This window comes from Catharus ustulatus, chromosome 3 (assembly GCF_009819885.2).
Source record: "Catharus ustulatus isolate bCatUst1 chromosome 3, bCatUst1.pri.v2, whole genome shotgun sequence".
NCBI classification, from domain to species: Eukaryota; Metazoa; Chordata; class Aves; order Passeriformes; family Turdidae; genus Catharus; species Catharus ustulatus.
In genome coordinates, this window is record NC_046223.1 from 62,989,340 (window position 1) to 63,014,756 (window position 25,417).

The window sequence follows — 25,417 nt, forward strand, 5'->3', positions numbered from 1 at the left end:
GCAGTATGTCTCCAAAATGGAAGTGGTTTGATAGTTCTTCTTTGGAGGAAAGAGGATTTGCAAGAGCTGAAAACCAGCCTGCTGAAAATTACAAGTTTCACACTTCAAATACAAACTCGTTTTTCAGGAAGCAAGGAAGTGAGAGAAAATAATTTGACCAGGAAACTGCTCTGTCACGTTGATACCTGACACTGAGCAAATTTTATTTTATATAAGGACTTTTTTTAAAATCTTAGTATGATTCCTTAGCCTCGATTAACTGCTAGGTGATAAGAGAGCTTGGGTTTCAGTAGGAGATAAAAACCTAAGACTTCACAATTAATTTGTTGAAGAATTCATTTATTCTGAAATTATCTATCTTTGCCACTGAACTAGCACATCAAGTTTAATGCTTATCAAAATAAATAAAGGGCAATAAAAACTATGAGGTATACGCAGCTATGTTTAATAACATGGCTCAGGGAAAGTCTAGTAGCTCTTATTCCATAGCAGTGTAGATGCCTTTTTGCGAGTTTGTGAGTTAAATGCCAAGTAGGCATCCAAATCTTCCTGAAAAACTGATCCTAAAGCTGAACTGTTTGCATGAACTTGGTCAAAGCTTGGGAGCCAGTACCATTTAGCTGTTTCATGAACTGATGTTTCCGTTTTGTGTAGGAGAGAATTGAATTGACCTTTTACATCAGGAATAACATTAGAAGCTGTTAACTGGCAAATAGATAAAAGCCACTTCAGAGAAGAAAGGTTAAATGAGAGGATGGAGTTTGATTTGGAGAAATCTAAACTACATTCAAGTAGGAAAAATTAACACTTAAGCTTTGTGAGGGAAAAAGAGAACATCATTATGAATTTTAAAGACTGTAAATTCACAAGAATGCAAAAGATTCTTCTGGGAATTAGTGAAAGAAGGATGCAACGGCATCACTGTCAAACTACAAGAAAAATTTTCAAGAAAAATGTTATTGATGAGTTGCGCGCATTTTGTAACTGCACTAACTACCAGAGTAACTAAAGACATGCTGAAGCATGGTGAAAAACAGGGAGTGAAAGAAATATTCAAGAGCAACGGATCTTGGTCCAGGCACAAATTATGACTTCTGATACTTTTCTTCTTTCACTTCTTTGCAGCATCATCCAAAGATGAATGAAATTCACTGCTTCTGTTTTGTAAGATGAAAAAGTGAACTTCTGCTCTTTCATGTTATTTTTTTTTCTCCATTGCCCCAAATATGTTGATGGGGGGGGGGGGGGGGGGTGTGTGTGTGTAATTTTGCCTCTTGTTTTTTTGTTTATAAATTAATTTAATATTTTCTTTTCTACCATTTTGTGAATTAGTGGAATAACTCACTTGCAGCTGACTTCCTTCTTGTAAAATCTTAGTGGAAACAGAACACAGATTAGTGTGTTTTCCCTCCTTGTTTTCAATGGAAGTAGGTGTATTTTACATCTACTTGTGCTTGTTCCAGTTAGACCGGTAACAATGGGAAAAAAATCATGGAGGCTGGCTCTACTGGGATTTAATAAATCATTTAGTACTAGTGTTAGCTAACACTAACTGCTGCTCTTAACCTTTCTGGCAACTGTGGTGTGTTGACCTTGGCCGGCCCCTCACCCTGCCTTTTTTTGGTCCTTTCCTCAGCAGTACAAGGGGGAAAATAGTGAGCAAACTCATGGATTGAGACAAAGACAAGGAGATCACTTAATTTGTAAATCACCAGTTACTGTCACAGATAAAACAGATTCATTTTGGGGATAAATTGGAACTGGGCTGCTGTCAGTCCATTGCACTTGGTGTCTGCTGCTGTGACTAGTTGGCTGTACCACTTGCTCTAACCTCTCACTGAAAATCTCAAATATTTAGGTGATCTTGGGAATTAATGAGATTGTGAGCAGTTCCCTTGTTTGTACTTTGCATTTCTGCCAAGTCAAATATTATCTTAAGATATTATGAAGTTGTTGCAATAATATAATTATTAATAACTAATATTAAGATATTGCAAGCATATATAAATGGGAAAAAACTCCTAAGTCTTTCAATCCTATTGTATTTCTTCACAAGTAAAGAATGACTTCCTTATGAAAGGTCTAAGAAAGTATTTAGTATGTTTTCCAAAGATATAATTTTACTGTACAGTTTACTCTGGCATTGACTTCTGATTTTCTTGGAGTGTGTAGATGACTGAGGAGGGAGCAGAATCCTGTACAATTGTGGAATACAGCTACTTAGGTTTAAAAAATGGAGGAGAAGTAGTTTCCAAGATGCTGAACAGATGCCTTGGCTTTGTGATAAATGGTCTATGAATGTTGTCTGGAGCATTTCATGGAGTGTTGTAGGACTAACACATAGATAGATGCATGCAAATTCACTGCTAAATATTTTTAAATTATGAAAAATGAGGTTGAGAAAGTGGAGTACTATAAAATATGTTGATGTGTTAAAAATACCTGTTGAAGCTTCCAAAGGCTACAGCAGATGCCCTTACTACAGAAACAATATCTTTAAACACTTCTAATTTATTTGTTGCAATTTGAGTTTGATTTTCTTTTCCTTCCAGTGGTTTTATCTTGAGAAAAGTTGAGAGAAACATTTTTAAAAATCTGCAAAATTTGATTGTTATATTCTGTTTGAAGGGCTTAATCTTCTTCTCTATCTTAGCTTTAGAAATATTAGAAGAAATTTTTTTTTCCTCGTAGGAAAAGCTGAATTGGTTTTTGTGTATTGCTTATAAATATTTGCAAGATAAAGTAACAAAGGCATAGAGACAATTTAGATGGCCATGGACAATCACTATTACCAATGTAGGAAGCATTCTGTAATTTTTTGCTGAACTTTTTCAGTCTTCCAGTGCTTATGTGGAAGGTAAAACCACCAAATTGCTGATGTACAGCCCCCCCATGCCACATGTGTGGTATTTGGTAACAAAACATTTGAAAATCTTATTCTCTGGTCTGATGATCAGGTACTTACAGGAACATATGCATTAGTAAAGTAGAGATTATAAGGAAGCATATTATTAAGTTTATTGTAGAGTCAAGGGGCATAAAAGTTACACACCAGTGGATGTGGTTTACAAACAATTTCTCAGGAAGTCATCAACTGATGCTGATGATAATATTTAAAGACTTAAAGTAACAGCAAACCTAAATAGTACAATAATATTCCTCTGTGTTTTTGTAAATGGTTATTAATGATGAAGAAATAATCAGGAATTGCTACTTTACCAAACTCTTCAATAGAAAAATAAATAATGGCTTCTGTATATAATTCTAAATATTAACTGATTGCTTATGTTGCATTATAGTAGTTTTCTTTAAACCCTCCTTTAAAGATGACTACTAAAAATATAAATTTCAATGCACTGTGCTTTAATAAGAACAGCTTTCATTCTGTAGTACAGTAATTTCACAACTATAAGGCGCACCCTTTTGACTAAAATTTTCCCCCGAACCTGGAAGTGCGCCTTATAGTCCGGTGCGCCTTATATGATGTACAAAGTTGCGACATTTGCCACCCCAGAAGTGTGAGCCATGGGGGAGCCGGCAGTACCATGGCAGCCAGGTGGAGGCGGGCCTGGGGGCCCATGGCTGCCAGGTTGAGGCGGGGCCTCGACCAGCAACCGCGTTGGGGCAGCTGGGGGCGAAGCCTCGCTGCAAAAAAAAAAGTGCACCCTATAGTCTGGTGCGCCTTATATGATCTACAAAGTTGCGAATTTTGCCGACTCCCAGGGGGTGCGCCTTATATTCCAGTGCGCCTTATGGTCGTGAAATTACTGTATTTCTTTCTCTTTTTTTTTCCCCCTAAGTGTTTTAGCACAGACTTGCTTTACAGACTAGTAAATTAACATCTAACTCAGATGATTTAATCTATGTACATAAATTTTCGTCTTTTCCTGAGCAACAGCTTGTGAACAATTTTCAGAATGCCTAATACAACTGTTTAGGACATACTAGGACATGGTATTTCCTTGTTGTCTAAAAATCAAAGGATAAAAATCTGATGTACAAAATGATAATAATTTATATGAACTTAATTGATAGAAGCTTTTTCACCAGTAGTCATGTATATACTCCCAGGACTTCTGAGAGACTACTCATTCATGCGCATGTTCACAAATCCATTATTTTTTAAGTTTAGTTTATTTTTTTTTTATTTTTGATGGATTTTACCTGGACTTTCCTCACAAAAAAAGACTTTTCACTGTGATGATTTTTTACTGAAAATAAAAGGAAAATCTGTCAACAGGAGGATTCTGGAATTATTAAACAGATGGGTAGGCAAATTTAGGTTAGGAAACTTTCCTGTTGCAGTGATTCAGATCAATCATATGTTGAATTGGATAGTCTCATTTGGTTGGGAAGTTCAGCCTGGCATACCCTCTCTAGCAAGCTTTCTTCTGTGGGGTTCACTCACCTGGTCCAGAGTTGCCACTCTTGAAGAAATGGATCAACTCCAGGCTAGGTTTGATGACAGCCTGTCTTTACCATCCATTCTGCAGGACCCCAGGACAGACTGAGTCATTATTACTGCCTGTATAACATCTTGAAATGTATGATTTCATCTCTCTGCCTTTATAGCTAGACAGGCACAACCTGTGTATATTTGTAATACATATTTGCAAGATGAACAATCTTCTAGCTGTAGAAACTTCTGTTATCCCCTTAAATCCACTGGCAAATGGAGCAGCAAACAAAACTTCTCCAAAGAAATTTGCCTTGGTGTCCTAAATCAACTATTTCCATTGCTAATATATCTCCATTTCAAGTCTGCCTCTTTTTTGGGTTGAAAAAGGTGTGATAAACCTGCGTTGAGGAATGTGGACATTTTGTTTTGCTTTGTTTTCAGAAAATCTGCCGAGCAAGTTGAGAGAATTTTGGCCTCAGTGACCTCAGAATAGTGATGGTCCTTTTCTTCTTTTTTCATATGTTTTCCCATTCTTGATCCTATTCCCAAGTATCTGATCCTAAAACAAGAGAGAGAAAAGTTTGTAGGTGGAGGCATCTACAAAGGTCCTCAGAGATGGGATATCTTCTTAGATGCTGCTTCAGTCAAGTGTCTAGCCATTTAATAGCTTGCTGGATTTCATGCCACTTGAATTTTGCGATTTCTGGGATAAGAAAACTTATGCATTTCATCCTATTTCACAGTGAACAACCAGTTTCTTAGTATTTAGTTTTGTCCTTACTATCACTTTTTTTTACTCTTTCCCACTTTCTTAGGATCATATATGATAGTGATTTCATCAGACCATGACCCTGGGGAAAAGACTCGACTTCAGCTTCCAACAATGAAAGAAAATGATACTCACTGCATCGATTTCAGCTACCTTCTGTACAGTAAGAATGGAGGAAACCCAGGTACTTTGAACATCCTCGTTAGGGTGAACAAAGGACCACTGGCTAATCCCATCTGGAATGTCACTGGCTCCACTGGCAAAGATTGGCTTCGAGCAGAGTTGGCTGTCAGCACTTTCTGGCCCAATGAGTATCAGGTAAACTTGCAATAAATTTCCACCATTTTATAATATTTACTTTGTATTGTTTTGATCTGTTCGGACAGAGTATTCTCCTAGTGTCCTCAAGTGAAGTGTTCCATTCAGTGTAAATAATTGTAAGGGAATGGATTTATTTTTTAATAACAGGTGATTGTCCAAAGTTATCTGTTATTGTATAATAGGGAAAAAAAGTAGATGGAAAAAAGCCTTGTTAAAAGAAATGGTTAAGGTTAAAGTCCAGGAACATCAAAAATTATAAACTCCCAGAAATAAATTGCCTGTGCAACTGTAATTTGTACTTGTCTTCCCTCCTCTTTTGTGTATGCCTGTGTTACCGTGTCTAATTACATGACCGTAAACTGTGGTTTTTTCCACCTGACATTTGCTTCATTTGCTGTGCAGGCAGAATGGTGCTCACCTAATGAGCAGCTGTTCAGGATGTGTTTTTTTCCTGTTTGCTTGCTATGGGACAAAACCACCTGCAGCATAGGTCTGTTGTTTGGAGAAAAAATTTGTTTTGTTATTACTAGATGCTGTTATTTGATTTGCTTGATTAACCTGAGAAAGTACCTGCAGCTGTTTTACTTAGTGGGTATTTGGTGTGAAGGATGAATCTCATACATGGGCATTTTTGTTCTGGTGTGTAGGAGTAGGAAGAGTTGGATTACATGTGCTCACCTGAATTGTTTCACCATGAGGTGTAAATGTGCTTACAGGGTCCTATCTAAATATTCATGATTAGTGCTCTTGCAAACAATTTGGATATCCAGAGCACTTATTAAATGAAGGAAAGTGGCTGCTTTTTTTAGGTTTTGTTGAATAGTGGTATTGTAGGAATGTATCTTAAAAGCACCTTTATCTGAAGTTTGTTGCTATTCCCCACCTTCAAAATACATCCATGAGCTTTATACATCCACAAGCTTCAGTGCAAGTAGTCTTACATATATGGTGAAAATTGTGTACCGTAATTTCACGATTACAAGCCGCACCATTTTGACTACAGTTTTGGTCTATACCCGGAAGTGCAACCTGTAATCTGGAGAGCTAATATATGAACAATATTCTAAAAGTTACCAATACGGAAGTGAGAGCCCGCGGCAGCCCCAAGCCAAGCTGGAGCCCGGCCAGCCCCAGCAGACGTGGGAAAGCCTGGCAGAGGCGGGGCCAGTGGCGCGGAGGGCAGGTGGCAGAGCCCAAGCCAGCAGCACGGGGGAGCCCAGCGGCGCGGGGAAGCCCAGCAGAACCAGGGCTAGCAGCGTGGGGGAGCCCAGTGGTGTGAGGCTGCCCGGCAGCGTGGGGGAGCCCAGCAGAACTGGGGCTAGCAGTGCAGGGGAGCCCAGCAGAATCAGGGCTAGCAGTGCAGGGAGTGCAGCAGAATCAGGGCTAGCAGTGCAGGGAACCCAGCAGAACCAGGGCCAGCAGCATGGGGGAGCCCGGCGGCGTGGGGGCCTGCAGTACCGGCCAGGGCGAGCAAACGCGGCGGTGCAGATGGGAGCGGGGGGTGAGCGAGCCTGGTGGCGACAGCTCCGCCCGGCCGGCCCCGAGCTGCCCCGCCAAGCTGTGGCACTGAGCTGGGCCAACCGGCCCCGTCGGCAACCATGAGCAGACCGAGCCTGCCTGGTCCCGCCCCGAGCCAGTAAACCCCGCTATGATGCGATCCTGTTACTAATTGGCACATTTGTGAAAATTGCACACGGATCCTCGCTACGAACGAAAGTGCGGCTAATAATTCATTGCGACTTATGTATGGACAAGGACCTAAACATTGCTGACACCCTGGAAATGTGGCTTATAATCCGTGCGGCTTGTAATCGTGAAATTACTGTAATCTACTATCATTTTATGTTTTTTTTTTTTTTTTTTAATTTTGTTTTCCTGGTTTTAATGTTTTTATTTATAAAGAAATTTTACCTACCAGTGGTATTGAAACCAGGTAAAATTTGATTTAAAGTTCTGAAGCCTGGCTTTTGAGGAAGTGGTTTATTAACCCTTTTCATGTTGCTGGAAAGTACCATTTGGTGTCCTTAAACAAACCTCAGGAGCCTTTTATAACAGAACAGTAGTGATCAAGTATAGCAACATTATATGCAGTAAATCAGGTTTCTGCTGACAGATGGCCAGGTTTGACAATGAGATTGGTGGTTGGGGCCTTATCTTAGCAACGTGGGCATTTTTCACTTGCGTTATAACCTTCACATTATCTCTCCATAGACTCTGCCTAAATTCATTCTTTCCCTTGCTTGGTCATCCAGCAGAATATTGAAATCAGGTGTAACCCAGTTTATGCTTAAATTAAGCATAAGCCTGGAGTAGAACTGGAGGATTGCTAATGCAGGCTGCTGTGATTTGTGGCCAACTTGCACAATTGGTTTTAGGAACAGGAGGGGAAATCTTCATGCTATCTGTTTGCACAAACAGGCTTAGTATTTTTGTGGTTTTGGTTCTTCCAGCTCTCAAGGTTCAGGTTCAACACTGCTCTTGGTAGGTTTGTTTTTTGTTTGTTTGTTTTTAGTTTTTTTTTTTCCCTAAGTTTTGAGTTGAGTTATACTTTGGAATGGAATTATTTTTTTCCATTTTTCTCGTATGAGTTCCATGCTGTAGAGCAGTAGCTTGTGATTTTGGTACTTTTATCTACCTGTTGGTCAATGAGTTTATCTAGCACTGAGGAAAATAAGCACTGGTTTCTATAACAAGATGGAAGTGGTTCTTTACTAACCTGGGAATTGGATCCTTGCCTGTACAAGCAAGGTGACTGCTAAAGATCACTGCTGAGCACAGTTGTTTGCATGTACTTTGTTACAAGCAGGTCAACTTCACTGTCATTTCCTTCACTTTCAAGTTAAGGAGGAGAGTAGAGTTTATCAGGGGCTGAATAGCACAGGTTACTCTCCAAGGAAGTCTTGTGTGACGACTTAGAGGTTAGCAGTATGGCCAAGGAAGTTGTGATAACAGTGTGTTGCACCTTGGTTAATTAGCTAAACAGCATTTCTGTACTCTGCTGTGCTCTGTTGGGCATCACTGCTTCCTGTTCAAAACGAGTAGAGTGTTCTTATGTGTCATTCTAATAGACACTATAAATTCAGTTTATGCTTTTTTGGATGGATTTAACACTTCCTTTTACTCACAGGAATATGTTTTTTAAAATAATCAATTTTCCATAATTTTCTTTAACTGTATTCTAATGGGCAGTTATTTATATATTTATTTTCTTTACTTTTCAAAACATGGTAGAGTTTATTATACTTTATATGCTTTTATCCAGCTTTACTGGATAAAACTTTTTTTCTAGTTTTGTACCCTGTCTCTGCTGGCAGATAGCAGTGGAAGCTTGTAGAAGAGTTCAGGAGCAGGGAAACTCATGGTCGTGCCTCCCTCAGAATACACTTCCAGCCTTGAGCATATATATGGTTCAAGATCTTTGAGCTTAAGAACCTAAGTGGTGCCTTTCTGTATTCCTGATAGCACTTTTTTTTTTTCTACAATGATTTAATCTTCTAGTATCTACAGTATATAAGACAAGGAATTCTGATGTTAATTCTGTGTTAGGACTGTTCCTGGAGATTTCTGTGAGCCTGAGGTCTGTAATTCTTCAGCTGTCACATTTTGCACTTGGGGAGTTTCAGAAGTCCTATAATGGTACAATCTGTCTCCTGTCTCCTGCTAGCAAGGCATCTGCAACCACTGCTCTGCTTGTTTAACATGCCAATGAACTCTTGAAGAAAAGGGTTTGATTAGAGAATCCCTTGGGATCAAGGTTGATTTGATTTTGGTACTTGGTAGTTTTGGAATTTTTTTATCACACTGTTGGAAATATGCTGCCTTTGACCTGTCTCAAGTTTGCTTCAAAGGAAAAATATTTTTGGATTTTTGTTGTTTAAACTTTGTAAGTGACTAGGAGTTCTGTGTTGTTGTTTTCTTTGTTAGTTATTACTGTAATTAATTTATTTTAGTTGAGATGTTTATTCCTGTCTGGATGAATTGTTTTGTCTGATGAACTTTTGTTCATTTCCCCAAGTTCTCTCCTGCTTTGCACAGTAGGGGTTATCTGGCTGCTGAGGGCTGTCTCTTCCTTTCCGCCTCTGTCACAGTAATTTTTCCACTTCGCTTGCTACCTATGTCATTACTTTTTAGTTTGATTTTGTTTGGGATTGGTTTGATTTTTTTTTTTTTTTCCTTTTTCTAACACTGTCTCCTAAAAATCCTTCTTAGCTATTCTTTGTATTGTCTTCCCCTCACTCTCAGCAGATTCGTTTTGCTTCCACAGAATCACATCTGTGCTCACTCACATATGAGATCCCCTGTAATGTGAACCATGGGCTTTTCAGTTTTGGTTTTATATTAGGTATCTGAGGTTTATATCAGAAAGTGGCAAACAAACTCCTGACTTGGAACCGTAAATTTCAAATGTATAAAGCACTAATTATTTGTTTTCTTTATGTTTCTTTAAAAATTCACTGTGCGGTAATGGTGCTCTGTAGTTTAGCAAATGTACTGACTGGGATACTGGCTTCATACCAGTGATGTTGCACTTGAAAGTATAGCTACCAAAGTAAAGATATTGAACTGTACTGAGCAAAAGATCTTTTATCTTTTCAGGAATATTGCAAGAAAACTCTGGAAAACCAAATAATTTTCTTGTGAAATTGTGAATCCTGCTTTGGATAATTAATTTGGTCTTTATTATAATACTGATGATCTATAGGATTTGAAAAAGTTTAAATTGCTGAAAGATTTTGGAAAATTACTTTTCTTTATGATCTTGAAAGGTCTTGGAACTGTAATAGAAGTATAACGGGAGGATAGTAGACTGAAGATTGAGTAATGGTATGTACAGTTGGGCCATATGTCACATAAGGTAGGCAACAGATTTCATGTGAAATATGAGAATTTGTTGCCTTTTTGGAGATGAAATCTGTATTCTGAACTCGTAGACATGTGAGACTCTAAACAAGCTGCATGCAGAAAAATTTGGGAAGACAGGGTTAGATGTGGTTTAGTCATTTGATGTCGCTCAGGAAGGAAAGCCCCAAGTTAAATGGAAAGTATCTATGTGAGCTGCATAGAACTGAGTTACAGGTTAATTTTGGAAGAAATCCAACCTCCCAAACTTCAGCTTTCTATTTATAAGGCCAATATCCTCTTTTTATATATGGACTTGAGGAAGTCCATATATAAAAAGCACAAAAATATTTAAAAAGGAAGTACAAAAATCTTTTAAAAAAAACATCAACAGCATTCAAAAGGACTGATATTTTTCATAGACCCTTATTCAAAATATTTTAGAAAACTGAAAATTACTGATAATAATACCAAAGACACACTTTATAAATAAAGCTTGGAGCTTAGTGTAAGGTTTTTTACTAGTTAGGTAAGAATGCAATGTGGAAAGTGCTTTATCTGAAAAATTTGATTATCAACACTGATGAGCAGTCAACCAGTTAATGTTACAACTCTCTGTATAAGTCTTGGATGTTCAATTGCAAGACTGTGAAAATTGTCTGATGGAAATCTCAGCATGAGGAGGAGTTCAAGGGCAGAGGAGAGCAGTCTGCAACTGTGTGTGAGAGGCTGTGCTGAGTTATCTGGCCTGGGAAAAGACCCAGTTTAGAGAAATGTGAGTGCTGCAAAACCCTCACTAATAGGAAGGGGAATCCTCTTCCTGTTCAAGAATTAGGAGCCTTTTTGGTCTGGTGGATAAACCAGATTGGAAAAAGTGAATGCAAGTTGGCCACACTGCAGGCTTTGGACCCATGAATATGCCTGACAGAAAGAGTTGTTGTGGATGCCCATCCCTCTCCACCCCCGTAGTGGCTGTGTGCTTAACTTTTTTTCTGGATTCCTAAATGCTATCTATTTTTTTATTCGTGGTTATTTAAACCAGTTTGGTCATATTTTGTGTAAGTATTTTTCTGGCTGTAGAAATAAGAGCTAACTTTGTCTACTGCTACCACCCCTACACCCATTTCTTTTGGCTCTTTTCCCCTTACCATTTCCTTTCTATCTCACTCGGGGTAGCATATTATTTTAGACTTTTCAAAGTTGAAATTTAAAATTAAACTTTTTAAATTATTCAATTTTATAAGGATTCTCAGAAATAAAGTATGAATTAAAGCTCTTTGGATGGGTGGTAGGTATTTCATTCTAGCAGAGATAAGACTTGTTTCCTAAAATGTGTTACTAAAAGATGGGTTAGCTGTATAATTAAAAAAATCAAAGGAAATAGTTTAATAAAGTAAGAGCTTTTTTTTTCTTAAACTTAGAACAGCTTGTGTTTGGAGGTAGTATAAATCACTGAAATGTTTCTTTGTGTAGTTACATCATTCTTTAGCATTCTTTTTGAGGAAAAACTCCATTGATAATGATTTGTGCCTTTTGAGAATTTAAGGTGACTGTCGATAAGCTATTTTATTTCTACTTCATTACTGCACACTAAAATGGCTTATACATTTGTTTGCTTTGTCTTCCTACTTTCCTTCATAGTTTTCACCAGGTGGTGGAAGCACTTCTGTCTCACTACTTACTGCAATCTCTAATGTTTTAAAGTATCTCCAATGAGGAATGATGCTGCTTTCTCATCAGAGACGCTTTCTAAACCCCTACGTGTTCTCCTGACTATTACTTGCTAGGCAGTACTTATCAGAAGCTTTCTTCTTTATACAGTTAATTGAAGAGTTAGTTGGAGAAATACTTTTAAAATAATGAACTTTCTTATTGCTTTTCCAAGCCTTGCTAGTACAAACAAAACACCAGTTTTTCTAGCTGCTAGGATAAACATGATTGTGTTCAAGCATATCTGTCACATTTCTCTCTCATTTCTTCCAAGACATTTCTTGGTTTCGTGAGGACAAAAAGCGTGTAATTTCCAATAGAGTGATTACCAGAAACATTTTAATAATTTAGTTCTGCAGATCACAAAGCACTCACAGTTCTCAAAAGACTTGTACAAATACTCACTTGTTCCAGGATTCAAACTGGGAAACCATAGTGCAGACAGTGAAAGTGAGCGTTGCCCAAACAAGCCTCGTCATAGTGCCAGCATCTAAGTTTTCAGTAACACCACAGGTATTGGAGACTTCTTGGAAACTCTTTATGTTTTCTTAGAGATGACAAGCAGGCTTTGACTGTTAGTTCAGGTCTGTGGCATTGTTTCAGCGGGGGATGTTCTGCAGGCCAGCCACAACGTGCTTTCTTTCCTTCCAGTTAGCTCATGTATGGGCACAGGATCTTCCTGAGGGGTAAGAGAATGATGGTGGTGGGAAAGCAGGTAAATAATGATATATGCAATTTGCCTCTCCTCCACCTATTGAGTTCTGTACTCCTGCCCACCAACTTTTTCTAAAATTATTATTTAAGAATGTTAAAATTGCCTTAAAGAGATTTAAAAATATTTTTAATATTAAGAGATATAATAACTTTTCTAGCTTTGTGGGCTTGACTTTTGTTAGCCTATTTTGATGAGACCCAATTTATTCTAGGGTCTGCTGCATTAAAAAAAGGGATAAACAGATAAATTAGTATCAATGAATTTTTAAAATGAAAAATAGAAGAAATTATTGTTAATCAGGTAAAATGTGTCAGCTGTGTCTTAAGTCAGGGATCCAAGCTGTACTTCACCATTGCAAGCAGAGATGCCTCTGCCTCCACAAAACATTTAGAAGTCCATTCCAGCATGGGTGCAGAAAAAATTACTTTGGTTGCCTTTTGTTTTTGCAGGCTACAGAACTGTAGAATTAGAGCAATCCTTTCTGTTGCTCTATTCTTAGTCCTACATAAAAACTGAATTCACAGAATTTTGAAGTTAAAGAATTTGTGTTCTGAAAAAAGAAATATCAGCAGTTTACTCCTTCCCTTTTCCTTTAAAATTTTCAGTATTGTCTTTTCCACTGCTTTTCTTTGTTATATTGCAATTTGTAAATGGCATTCTTTTGTTCTACTGTGCTCTGGGTTTCCTGTGCTGTATGTATGATCTGAACATAAAGAAGAGTTGACATATTAAAATTGAAGTACTGAAGTACTGTAAGGAATTACATAGGTCTACACACAAGATTTTCTTAATTCTCTTCCCATCAAATAATGCAGTGCCAATGAGGGTGATGATAATTTTGACCATTTTTCACTGCTCCCTGCAAAATAGTGATTATCTTCAGGGTGAAGTGATGAAAATCTAGTAGATGCTGGGTGTTTTCCACGGCTGTGAAAGGTTTGGAGATTAGCATGCCATATGAATCTGTTTTATGAATTACCTTAATAATTAAGTGGAACACTACTGACTGGAAACTTGTGAGGACTTACTTTGAGATAAATATGCAATATTTTTAGCTGGTGTTTAATTTCTGGGGAGATATATGTGACTTTAACCTCAGTGCTCTTCCAGGAAACATTTCTTGCATCTGCAAGGTGGTATGCAAATTTTGTATTAACCTTGATTACCAAGATTATGAAAAGCCTGTAGCATTCTCCTCCCTGTCATATTGCAAGCACTGTCAGGCAGTGAAGTGGAAAACACAGTGTTGCTAATCAACCATCTCAGAGCGCATGATTAATTTTTTTTTTTTCAGAAATATAAGATTGACTTAAACCATGGTGTGTAAATAAAGATATGCTTCCTTTTCTCAAAATTATTCTTTTTTAGGATTTCAGTCTGTAGTTGTAAAGCATAATTACTTGTTACATAAGAAGCTTAGATTTTGTCATATTTTTTATCAGCTTCTGCAAGATTCTATCCCTTTCTAAGAAAAATTGCAAATATCACACTATCAAGGAGCTGGCAATGATATACTCTTCCACTTGGCTCTTTTATTCACATGAAAAGTGAAATGAATGAAAGAGGATTATGGCAGAAATCAGTGCTATATGCTTGAAGTAGATAGTTAAAAGAAAGCAGAAATTGATAATACTTTCATTTCATTACATGGGTTCTGAAAAGATTGAGTAATGAATTGTGCTCTGCTAGGGGTTTTCAGACTACCCCTAAGTGAAAGAGAATAAAAGAAAAAATATAATAGTGCAGTATCGAATCATTATCAGAAAGTTCACTAAAATCTCTGTACTTCAAAATTGGAAGCCAACCAGTCTCCAAATTCATGGGCGTTAAAGAGTCAGGGTTTTCAGTTTAAAAGTCTGAACTCATCAATTCAACACTGATAAGATATATTTTTATGTAATTTTTGCTTTGAAGCATTGTATGTGAAGCCGGTAGTCTGGATTTTCCCTGACCAACCCCAACCCCCAGGGCCTCTTTGGTGTCGTGGTTTAACCCCAGCTGGCAATGAAGCCCCACACATCCCTTCTCTCTTCCTTCCACCTCCCTAGTGGAATGGGGAAGAGAATTGGAAGGGCAAAACCAAGAAAACCTATACGTTGAGTTAAAGAGAGATCAATAGGAAAAACAAAAGCTGTGAATGCAAGTAAAGCAAAACAAGGAGTTAATTAATGATTTCCCATGGGCAGGCAGGTGTTCAGCCATCTCATCAACCAGGAAAGCAGGACCCTATCACATGTAACAGGACTTGTGAAGACAAATGACATCAATCTGAATGTCCCCCTCTTTTTCCTCCTTCTCCCATCTACATATGCTGAGTATGATGCCATGTGGTATGGGGTATCCCTTGGGTCACTTGTGTGTGTGGGGAGTCAGATGTCTGGCTGTGCCCCTTCCCAACCTGTGCACCCCCAGCCTACTCACTGGAGGGGTGGTGTGAAAAGCAAAAAAGACCTTGGCTCTGTGCAAGCACTGCTCAGCAGTAACTAAAACATCTCTGTGTTATCAACACTGTTTCCAGCACAAATCAAAACCACTGCCACATGCCAGTTACTAGGAAACAAATGAGCTCTACCCCAGCCAAAACCAGTACAGTTGGAAAAAAAGAAATACTGAGAATTGTGCAGCTACTTAACTTTCTTTTGTCCCTTTCTGACTTTTGTTATTTAGGGCAAGATGAAATGCTCAAGAAGAATTGTTTGAGTATGTGCACACCATTCTATAATGTTTTGGTTGTTTTGATGGTTTTATTTAAAATATTTTCTCTTTTTCTCATGCTAAATGGTGAACAAGCCTGAGGCTCGGAGCAAATTAAAAAGGTATTCTTCATCCAGACTAGTATGTAATAGGAATCCCATGTTGACTGGTGAAATGACCTCCTCAGAGAGAAATAAGTACCTCATATCTTTCTAAGTCTCTCTACCCTGCATGTGCTTCTTTTCTGAAGTTCAGACTTTGTTTGAGGTGACATTGGAAAAACAGTTGGAGATAGTTGCTCTGAAAGAGAAAATAATCAAAATTCAAAGACGGGGGAGGGGACGTGTATCAATTTATTTGTGCTAGAATCACATTCTGATCAAATGTACAAGATCTGTATATTTAAACAAATAAACAAACTGGTATTGAATTTTCTACTTTGTTCAAAAGATATTACAAAGCATTTTAAAGTTCACCCTTACCCTCCTTGCCCCTCTTACCAGAGTGAACTAAATTATACTCCTGTTCTGGAAGTTCTGAAACACCATCTGAAGTAGAACAATTTTCTGGCCCCAAGATAGTGATGGGTAGTTTGCAAATAGGCAATTGCCCTGTGGGAGACAGAGCAATGCCACAGTCAGGCAGATAGCTCTCCGGGCTCCAAGCCTGTGATAATTGCATTGGCATCTTTACAGATATGTTATTTTCTTCTCAGAGAGTTCTTCCCCTTCTTCCTAGTCAGTTGTGAAGCTCCTTTACTATTTTCTTTCTGTACAACTCCCAGAAGATTTAAAGAATTCGTAGAAAACTTTTTGGAGTTTATTCCTTCAGTGAAGTACCTTGATTACCTGAAAGTGGAACCTAAGCTGGTTTTTTTTTTTTTTTAATCGTGTTTTTTGGTTTATTTGTTTTGGTTTTTGGTGGCCGCAGTGTCTTCTGGATCCCTTTTTGTCATCCATGAGACTTTTTCATGTACTATTCATTTACTGGAGTGGGTCCTGTAGGTAAAAACCTTTGTGGTTTTGTTGATGCTTGTACCAGGATTACTGCATCTCTACTTGTGTCACAGACAAGAAACAGCAAATGAAAAGCCCCACAGCACTGTTAGTGCTGGACAACTGCAAGGCAGAGAAAAGACGTGTTTTCCATGCTCATGGAAAATACAGATTGTGTGGGCATGCCTGCTGATGCAGACCAGAGGAGTTAATGGGGTTGTTGCACTTTACTGACCTGCTGTGGTGTGAGCATCATATTTACTGGTGGTGGTTGTGTGCGACTTGTCTTTAGAAATTTCATAATGTATTTTTTTAGTCTAGAGTCAGCTCTTTTTTTTTTTTTTTTTTTTTGCCAAAATTGTCAATTTTGCTGTTTTTGCTGTGTTCTCCAGGCAATAAGTGTATCTTGCAGGTTGTGCATTATTTGGTGGGTTGTGTCTGTCGGAAAACAGTAACTCTCACCTGGAAGTAGTAGTAGCAGTTTGCTGCTGTTTTTGGAATGAAATCACTTACAAGCAAGGAAAGTATTTGTTCAATGTGAATGACTATGATAAGCCTTAAAAAAAATTAAGTAACACAAGTCCTGTAATTCCAGTCTTCCTAGTGCATTGTTGAGTCACTAAAAGAGAAATCAAATATTATGGAATTTGGGGTAGCACTCAACTGTTGATGTCCTTAAGATACCAGACAGAACAAGAGAATTTTGTTAACTCAGTGGAGATATGGGTTTCTGGGGGTATCATCCTACCACTGATTTTTCTGAATGGGAGAAGAAACAGCAGTTGTGCGAGACACCTAAAGGATCTGCTTGCTTAGGGCTATTACAGTGCACCTGGGAAGCCATAGCAAACAAGGGGAATAGAATGAGTGATGATACTGCATCTTCCAGCTGTCAAACTTCAGCAGTAAAACACTTTTTATCTAGTCTGTGTGGTTGCCTTTGGGTGTGCGTTATGCTCATGTCATATAACTTTTGTAGGTTTGATCATTAGTTGATTTGGTTGGACCACATTAGCTTCAGGTAATCTTGCAGTTGACTGGTTTATTTCACAAGTAGATTTCATCTGAAAATAAAAAATGCCCCCAAGAAAAAAAGAAACCAATGCCCAAACAGTTCAAAAAAAAAAGTCTTCCGTCCTTGTGGACTTTTAGACAGGACTGGAGAAAGCTAGCCTTCATTTAGCCTGTTGTTTTTTTCTTTTTTTCTTCATGAGAATTTAAAGACACACATGCTCAGGTCCACACACTCTCACAAGAGTTGATCTCCTGTCTTCTCACCCTTTTCCACCATGCTTAAGGTATTGTTTTCAAATCTCTAGTAAATGAATTAAGAAGCAATTGCAACATACATCATCTCTCTTTCCACCCCTTTCTTTTTTTTTGTGCTACTTTTTGTATTCAATGTAAGTGCTTTGTTGTGTGTCTGTGCTGGCAATTGGTTCTCTCCTTCAGAGGTTTAGTGTTGTAAGAAAATCAGCCACTGTTACGCCTGAATTGCCATGTTTAACTTTGATGAATTGGACATTGGTATTTCTTTAATTCTGTTCCCTGCTTCCTCTACTGCTACACCCACAGCTGCAGGCAAGAGGGCTGTAATGCTGGCTCTTCCTCACCACTGTCCATTTTTCAGCTTTCCTGGCTTCTGCTCTTGGAAGGGTTGTAGAGGAAGTTGGTGTTGGTGTTCCCTCTGCTCTACCACAGGTCCTACCCTGCTGTGAAATTGCTTCCAGGATGCTGTTTGGCTTTCTCCTTTGATAGGGTGAATATGTGCTGCCCTTGATGCTCTGCTTGTGCTTGTAAAGAACACACAAACATAAACACCACCCCCCATGTTTTGTTTTTTTCAATAAATAAATCAATAATTATTAATGGTGAATAATAATACCACCACCAAAAAAAACCCCACCTTTGAACAAAATCTTCCCTTTTTCCACAATGGTTATCCAAGTGCATGACAAGTTCTTGTTAATATATTTCTAATGTTTTTTTAATGTAAAATTTAAATGCAGTGTAACAATCTGGGTTTGTTTTTTTTTTTTTTTTTCTGGGAGGAGAAACAAGCACTTCACATTGATCTGAATTTATTTCCTATATTAATGGGATTATTAAACTATTTGTAACATACTGAAAACTGTGGTAAATTTTCAAAGTATGGTTAAGTTTTTTTAATACAGATTAAAATATCAAGCAACTTGCAATGCATTTCCAGATTTCCAGGTTCCATTGCTAAACAATGCTTTCTGTCGTAGCCAGAAGATCCGTTGTATAATGTGTGACTTAACAGAGAAATCAAAACAAAGGTGAAATTTGTTTGGTTGGCACATTTCTCTTTTAAGTAAAAATGATACATGTGATGGGATTTGTGTGTATATGAACAAGCTTGTGCCTAGGTTTTTCACTTTTGTTTTTATAAGGATAAAAATGAGCCTTAAAGTAAAACATTATCTTTGTCCCTGCACTTAATTATGAGGTCTTAACAGCATGTATTTGAACAATGAAATGGAAATTAGCAGCAGCTGCCTGGTTTTCCAAAAAGACCTGGAACATCAGATGTACTTATCTTGGTAGCATTGAATTCAATCTGAATTACACTTCTGGGTGTAGATTTATTACTATTTGTCCAAAGTATAATGTGTAGCATAACCAATATTTTTCAAAATGCTGTGCAAGTAGTTCAGTTTTGTTTGTCTTGTTTCAGAAATCCTACTGAAATGGAACATGGCATGCATTTTAATGTATTATTTGTTTACATATGTTAGATAAATGTGGCATAGCTCATTTAAACAAAAAAATGTGTTAAGTGGGTATTTTGTCATAACAAAACATTTAAATCAGACACAAGCTTTCTTTGACTGTAGCTTTACAGAACCATTGGTTAGGTTTAATAAAGAACTGCACCCCAAAATAAAAAGGCTTAACCCCCCACACTCCCTTTTTTAAATCCCTTCCAAAATTATAAGACTAAATATTTTTTATTTTTGTGGAATTCACCTCTTCCTGTCCACTTTTTTTTTTGTGTTCCTTTCTCCTCTCCTTTTTTTTTTTTTTTTTTTTTTTTTTTTTCAGTCTTATCACGGATATTGTGAGTGATAAGATGATAAGATAGTACTGAAAAGTGTGGCTGCTTCAGAATCTTGTTGGTTGTGGTCAGATCTGCAATGGCAAGGTCTGCTGAAATACAGGTGTCTTCATTTCTGAAGTTAAAGTTTTATTTTGAGCAAGTGTTATGTCTTATTCTGAAAAAGAAGTGACAGGTTCAGTAGCAGAGACAATAAACTTGGTTTCTTTTACAAATTTTCTTAGTAATCATGTAAAGGGTTATAATTTTACTCAGAACTAACATCTCCATCTTAGATTGTTAATTAAATTGGGAAAACTAGTTTCTCCATTTAAAATCCAGACTAGTCCAGCAAGTCTACCATAAAGTTAAAACTGGTTCTGCAAGTCCTGAGTATGGTTGAGATTCAAGAGCACTTTCCCTCTTGTGAAAGACCTTTAACCCAAATTGCAGAAAGCACCTTGATAACTAATGTATTCCAAATTCTTGTACTTTTTCAACAATCTTTTCTAACAAGTTTGAGGGAAGACTACTTTAGTTTGGGCCATGATGGGAGCAAAGCATAGTACATGAAAATATAAGTTAATTGTGTTATTTTGCAAATACAACCTTCTTGATGCAATTTGACTCACTTTCTGAGTAGCTTCATGCTGTATCAGTAAAAAAAATTAAATAAATTACATTCTAAAAAATTACAAGCTCTGCAAAGCAAAGCCTAACTACACCACACAGCAATAAACAAGCCTCTGCATTCTGGGCTGGTAAGTAGCCTAAGTTTGCTGAAAAGAGTGATGCTTCTCTGCTGGGTGTAGTGGGCAGGGTTGCATAGCCCGAGCAGGAGGTTGCAGGAGAGTGGTTTGGGGTCAGGAAGCTCCTACATTTTTAGCCTATGGGTCAGCACAGTGCTGCTTTTGATGCTGAGACCACTGTTTAACCTGGGCTGTGTCAAAACTACCTGGGACTTCTAACTTGATGCTGCACTCAGCAATCCAGTCCTTATTGATTTTCGGGAAACAAAAGTCTGTATTTCCATTAAACATCAGAGAGGTTGTTTTCTCAGGGTTGACTAGGACAAAAGCTTGCTCCAATGGTGTTTGGAGACTTGACTTTATTTTAGGTTGGTTTATAGCCTTTGTGTTTGGGAAAGGAAGTCTCTGAATCCATTGGCAAATGTAAAATACCTGTAGGGCTATTTTTTTTTTTTCTGGAAATCTGCAGCTGATCACGAAGGGGTAAATTTCAGGGAAGGCTCCAAATGCAGGGCACAAACTGCTGGAACAGTCAGCAGCAGAGGGTAAAGATGGGGGGGGACAATGAAAAGTTGTCACTTGAGCTGCAACTTCCTAGAACTGGGGCATCAGTACAAGGTGAAAGATCTTTCTGGAGGCATGCTTTAATGGCCAGTTAATTTGCCTCAGGAGAACCAATGGCAGCAAGAAGTGAATGCCAGGAGTATTTCTAGGGAGAATTTATTTTTGACAAAAAATATTAATTTGCTTTCAAAAATACATATCAAAGTGATAATAGAATCTCTTTCCTTAAGTGTAACCAACAGGTTTAATGTGTTTATTTGCAAAACAAAACAAAATCCAAAGTAATTAGTTTATTTTGAAGTGGGAAGCAAAAAAAAAAAAAAATCTGCAGTTTTTGTAAAAATGTAAAACCAGATCAATTTCAAACCATCTAAACTGTTAACTAAAGTAATTGCAGTATTGTTTGGTCAAGTCAATTATTTCCAGAGTAAGAATAAGACTAGATACTTGATGCCTCCAAAGATCACATAGAGGACGTGTGCAACTGCAAATGAAATTCATTTGTGTAGAAACTCCAAGCTAAAATTACCTTTTTTCCCTAATGCTTCTCTGAAAGTGCTGGATGAAGCTAAATCTGAACACCTGAAAAATTATTTAGGAAAATTTGTCAGTCACAGAAACTGGACCTCTGATTTTCCATTGGTATTGTTCATATAATTTCAAATCAGATTAGTTTATTAAAGAAAATGACAGAGTTTGTGTTTATGCTAAAATATGGTTTCATTTGACTACTTCAGTTTTATCAGTCCAATATTTTAAATGTAGTGATTTTTCATTGCGTACAAAGGAGTCTTGTAGCAGATCTTAATTGCTTCCCTAAATTCTTGAATTCCATGTAAATATTGTGAATTTGAGTTGATAAGTAATTTATAGCCATGTTATTTAAAGTCAAAGTTTTTACAGGTATGTCCTCCTCTAGTTCCAGAGTGATGATATTTAATATGTAATTAAACTTCAACATTTGGAGCTATAGAAGTTGCTGTATTTCTGCTCTAATACAGTTACAAAGCTAAATTGGCTATGTAGAGAATAGGAATAAAATTTGGTAGCAAAACTGATAAAGATTACCTGCAGAAATATGCTAAGTATTCAAGAAAGAATAGTTTTCTAGGGCTTTTTCTTTCTTTCAAATATTTTATACAATATATATAAGAGTGCAAAATAGGTCTGTATTCTAGATGCTACTATGGTATAAAATTTTTCAGGAAGGGATTGATATTCTTCTGAAATTCCCCAGGGAGAATTTTCACACACCCTAATTGAAATAAAACTTGGGTTTTACCGGTAAATTCAGATGTGGTTATTAGTGGGCTTTAATATGTTTTTACTTATTGTTATTTCTTCTGGTTGGTAACGTACCTAAGCTTTGATTTTCTTAGTATTAAGAGGCTGTATCAGGTAGCTGCCATTGGAGGCAAGTTCCCACATAAAGGCGGGAATTGTGTTTCCTCTTTACTTGCTCTTATTACTGTGGCAGATAGCAGTAATTAAAGGCAACTTTAAATATGATGGTTTTGTTTTTCCTTCAGGTTTTCTTTCCTAAGCCAATTAAAATGAAAAATATTACCCCTATGCTCCTTCCCCTGATTGTGTGTTGCTGTGGTATCCTTTCATTTCTGCCGAGTTCATTGGTAGCTTCATATAGGCAGCATAAAACACCAAATTACCTAAGATTCAAACCTCTGGTAGATTTTTTTCTACCTTGTCTTCCATCATCACCTTCTACCTAATTTGCAAATTCATCACCCATATTACAGCATTCAGTATTTTAATTTTATAAATGAATCTTTACTGTTTTTCTCAAAGGGGTAATTTACTCCTTCATGGTTGTTTCCTTTCCTGTAAATGAGTTGTTGGTATTGTGCTGGCTGTAAGCTGCCTTTTCTAAGGATGATTGATATTGAGCCGGCATGCTAAGGTATGGTGCAGGCCAAGAGAAACATTGGTCCTGAAAACAAGTAACAACTCAGTCTGAACATGAATTGCTCTGTCTCTTCTGATTAGCGACAGCATCTCAGGGCATGCATTTCCTGAAGTGGAATGTAAACAGTTTTTAAGAACTGGTCCTTGATACAGATATTTTGTGCACCACTAATCTTTGTCGTGTCTTGCAGCCTTGTGTCTGTCACTGAAATCAGCCTGTTTGGGGTTTTTGGTAACACAGTCAGTGTCTGTGGGTTGCTGTGGCAGCTCCAGGTTGTCAGTGTTATAGAGCAAAGAGGCTGAGGTCTGTGAACTAAGCAGTGTACTATAGTTAAAGATGCATGGGATGTGTTAAAAATGTCCTACTGGTTCATTCCCAGTGAATTCCAAGTGGACAACTTGGGTGTATAGAAGCCGAAATCGCGATAAAACACAGCCAGAATGCAATACAGTGTGATTGCTGACAGACAACTAATGCTGTGTGGTGGAACTACAGGTTGAGGAAACTCCCAGGAAAGGTCCAATGTACTTCAGGAGAGGCTTCAGCCTCTGCCATTCAAATTGTAACACAATCACCAGGTCTAGTTTGCCTGGCATCACAGTGAATATGGAGACACAATTCATGCTGAGCCCATCTTAGCACTTCCAAGGACACAAATAGAGATGTAGAGAGATCAATGTGCTTCTGCTTGTGACAAGTCTGCCTTAGCAGTGCCCTGTGTCACGAGGATTTTGTTGTTCTTGCAGAACAGCTCAATTTCAGGGGAAAACTGAAAACCAGGCATTTTCGGGGAAAAATTCTCACAAGGCTGCAATTGCCCTCTTTCATCTTTAAATCACTTCCATCAGAAATAAAAGATGATTACTTCCCATGTGTAGTTGCTATCATGTCATCTTAGTTCAGGTTATTTTCACTTAATCAAGAGGCCATGGTGCGAAGGATCTGAGATGACAGTGGTGCTAAGCTGAGCTCATCAAAGCTGCAAAGGTTTTACAGTTTGTGTGCCAAAGAGGCAAGTGAATTGCAGTGAAAAAGCAATTAAATTTCTCACGATAAAAGAACCTTTTGATAGATGTGTGGTTTAATTCAACTTCCTAAATTAATATGAAACACAGCAGTGAAATGCTTCTGCATCTGTCCATGTAACTACACTTGCTCAACATGAAATTTCTTCTTCTCCCTCTGATTTCTGAAGGACAAGGCTGTTCTGGCAGATTCTGCATTGTGTAGATAATGGTGTACAAGTTAGTAACCCCTATTGTAATGAATTGTGGGGATTGCTTTATATTTAGTTATTCATAAGCTCCTCTTATGGAGTAGTTCTTTATGTAGCTATTCTTGTTTCAAAATATTGTATTTCTGTTCACTCTTAACTACTGGTTCTGCCAGAATACCCTCACCTTGGACTTGATCATGAACAGCTGTACTGAGTAACTGCATGTAGACAAGGCTGTAATCTTTCCTGAGTACAAATACATATTTATCCAAGTAGCTGAAACTGTTAACAGATGGTAGATGGAAGTAAAAACATATTGTGTGCGCTGCTCCTTCTTTCTGTGTTCTTCCCCCTCCTCTGTTTGGGGAAACCAGAGAGAGAATTATCATGTGTTCTTGAAAAGTGGATGTAACTACTCTGCCAATGAACTTCCAAACATTCTTCTTCCAACAAGAGTTGTAATGTTCTCATGCCTTTGCAGAGTTGGAAAATGTTAAATAACAGTTCTGAGAAAAACATCAGAGCAACTCCTTGTCATCTCTTTAGAGCAGAACATAGATATTTGCAAGACAGAATGTCAGTCAGGATTTGAAGTGGGGTTTTTTGGTCCGTTTGAATAGAGAAATACTGAATTCTGCTGATGTTATAAAATCTTAAAATACTTAACTTACTGCTCAGAACACTGGTTTTCAAAATGATTTTCAGGGACTTACAGTATCTTGAACCCCTAATTATTTTCTGTAAGGAGAGTAAACCTTTCTTTCTTGAAGTGTATTGAGCAATATGACTTCTCCTTAGTCACAGTGATCAAAGTGTCACTTTTTTCTGTACCTTGCAGCAATAAAATCCTCTATAATTTTGGATACTTGCTTGCCCCTTTTTTTTCCTTTTTTTTTTTTTTTTTTTCTTTTTTTTCCTTTGATATATCTATCCCAGAAAAGAACTAGGGAAATATTTTCGTTTTATTTTTATTTTTGAAAAATGTCTAAGGTCTTTGGTAATTTGGAAGTGCACAAGTTCTTTTTTAATAAGAAACATTTGGAAGGGACTGATGGTGACAGGAAATTGAAAGGACAAATAGTTCTGATGTTTATTGCCATCTCGTTAACTTAGTTTAAACTGCAGTTAATCAAGATGCATGAATTAGCTCTCAGAAGTGAAGTTTGAGAGCTGTGGCTTTCATGTAGCTTTTGTTTTTCGACTGCACTGAGGGATTTGTTGGTTTTCTCTGAAGTGTTTCAGTTTTATATTACCTTGTTATTCTCTCCCCATGATAATTTTTATAACTTTTAACAGTGGGTTTATGATATGATACTGGATAAAAAAAAGGTGGGAAACATTCAGTGATTTCTCTGATCAGCTTGTTGCCTGAATTAGGGCGCCTTCAGAGAACTGACTGTTTTTTCCATTGGAAGACTTCATTCACCCACTTTCCCAATCTAAAGAGCTGGAAACCTGGTGGGC

The 25,417-nt window shown here is 37.6% G+C and overlaps 1 protein-coding gene across 17 annotated transcripts in view; it reads left to right on the forward strand.

Moving 5' to 3' along the window:
* Positions 1-25,417, forward strand: part of PTPRK (protein tyrosine phosphatase receptor type K) — a 370,095-nt gene that overhangs the window by 105,170 nt on the left and 239,508 nt on the right. For all 17 annotated transcript variants that reach the window (XM_033053758.1, XM_033053762.1, XM_033053760.1 and 14 more), the window contains exon 3: positions 5,215-5,486. In XM_033053758.1, coding sequence (XP_032909649.1) covers positions 5,215-5,486 — 272 coding nt within the window. The remainder of the gene's footprint in view (positions 1-5,214; positions 5,487-25,417) is intronic.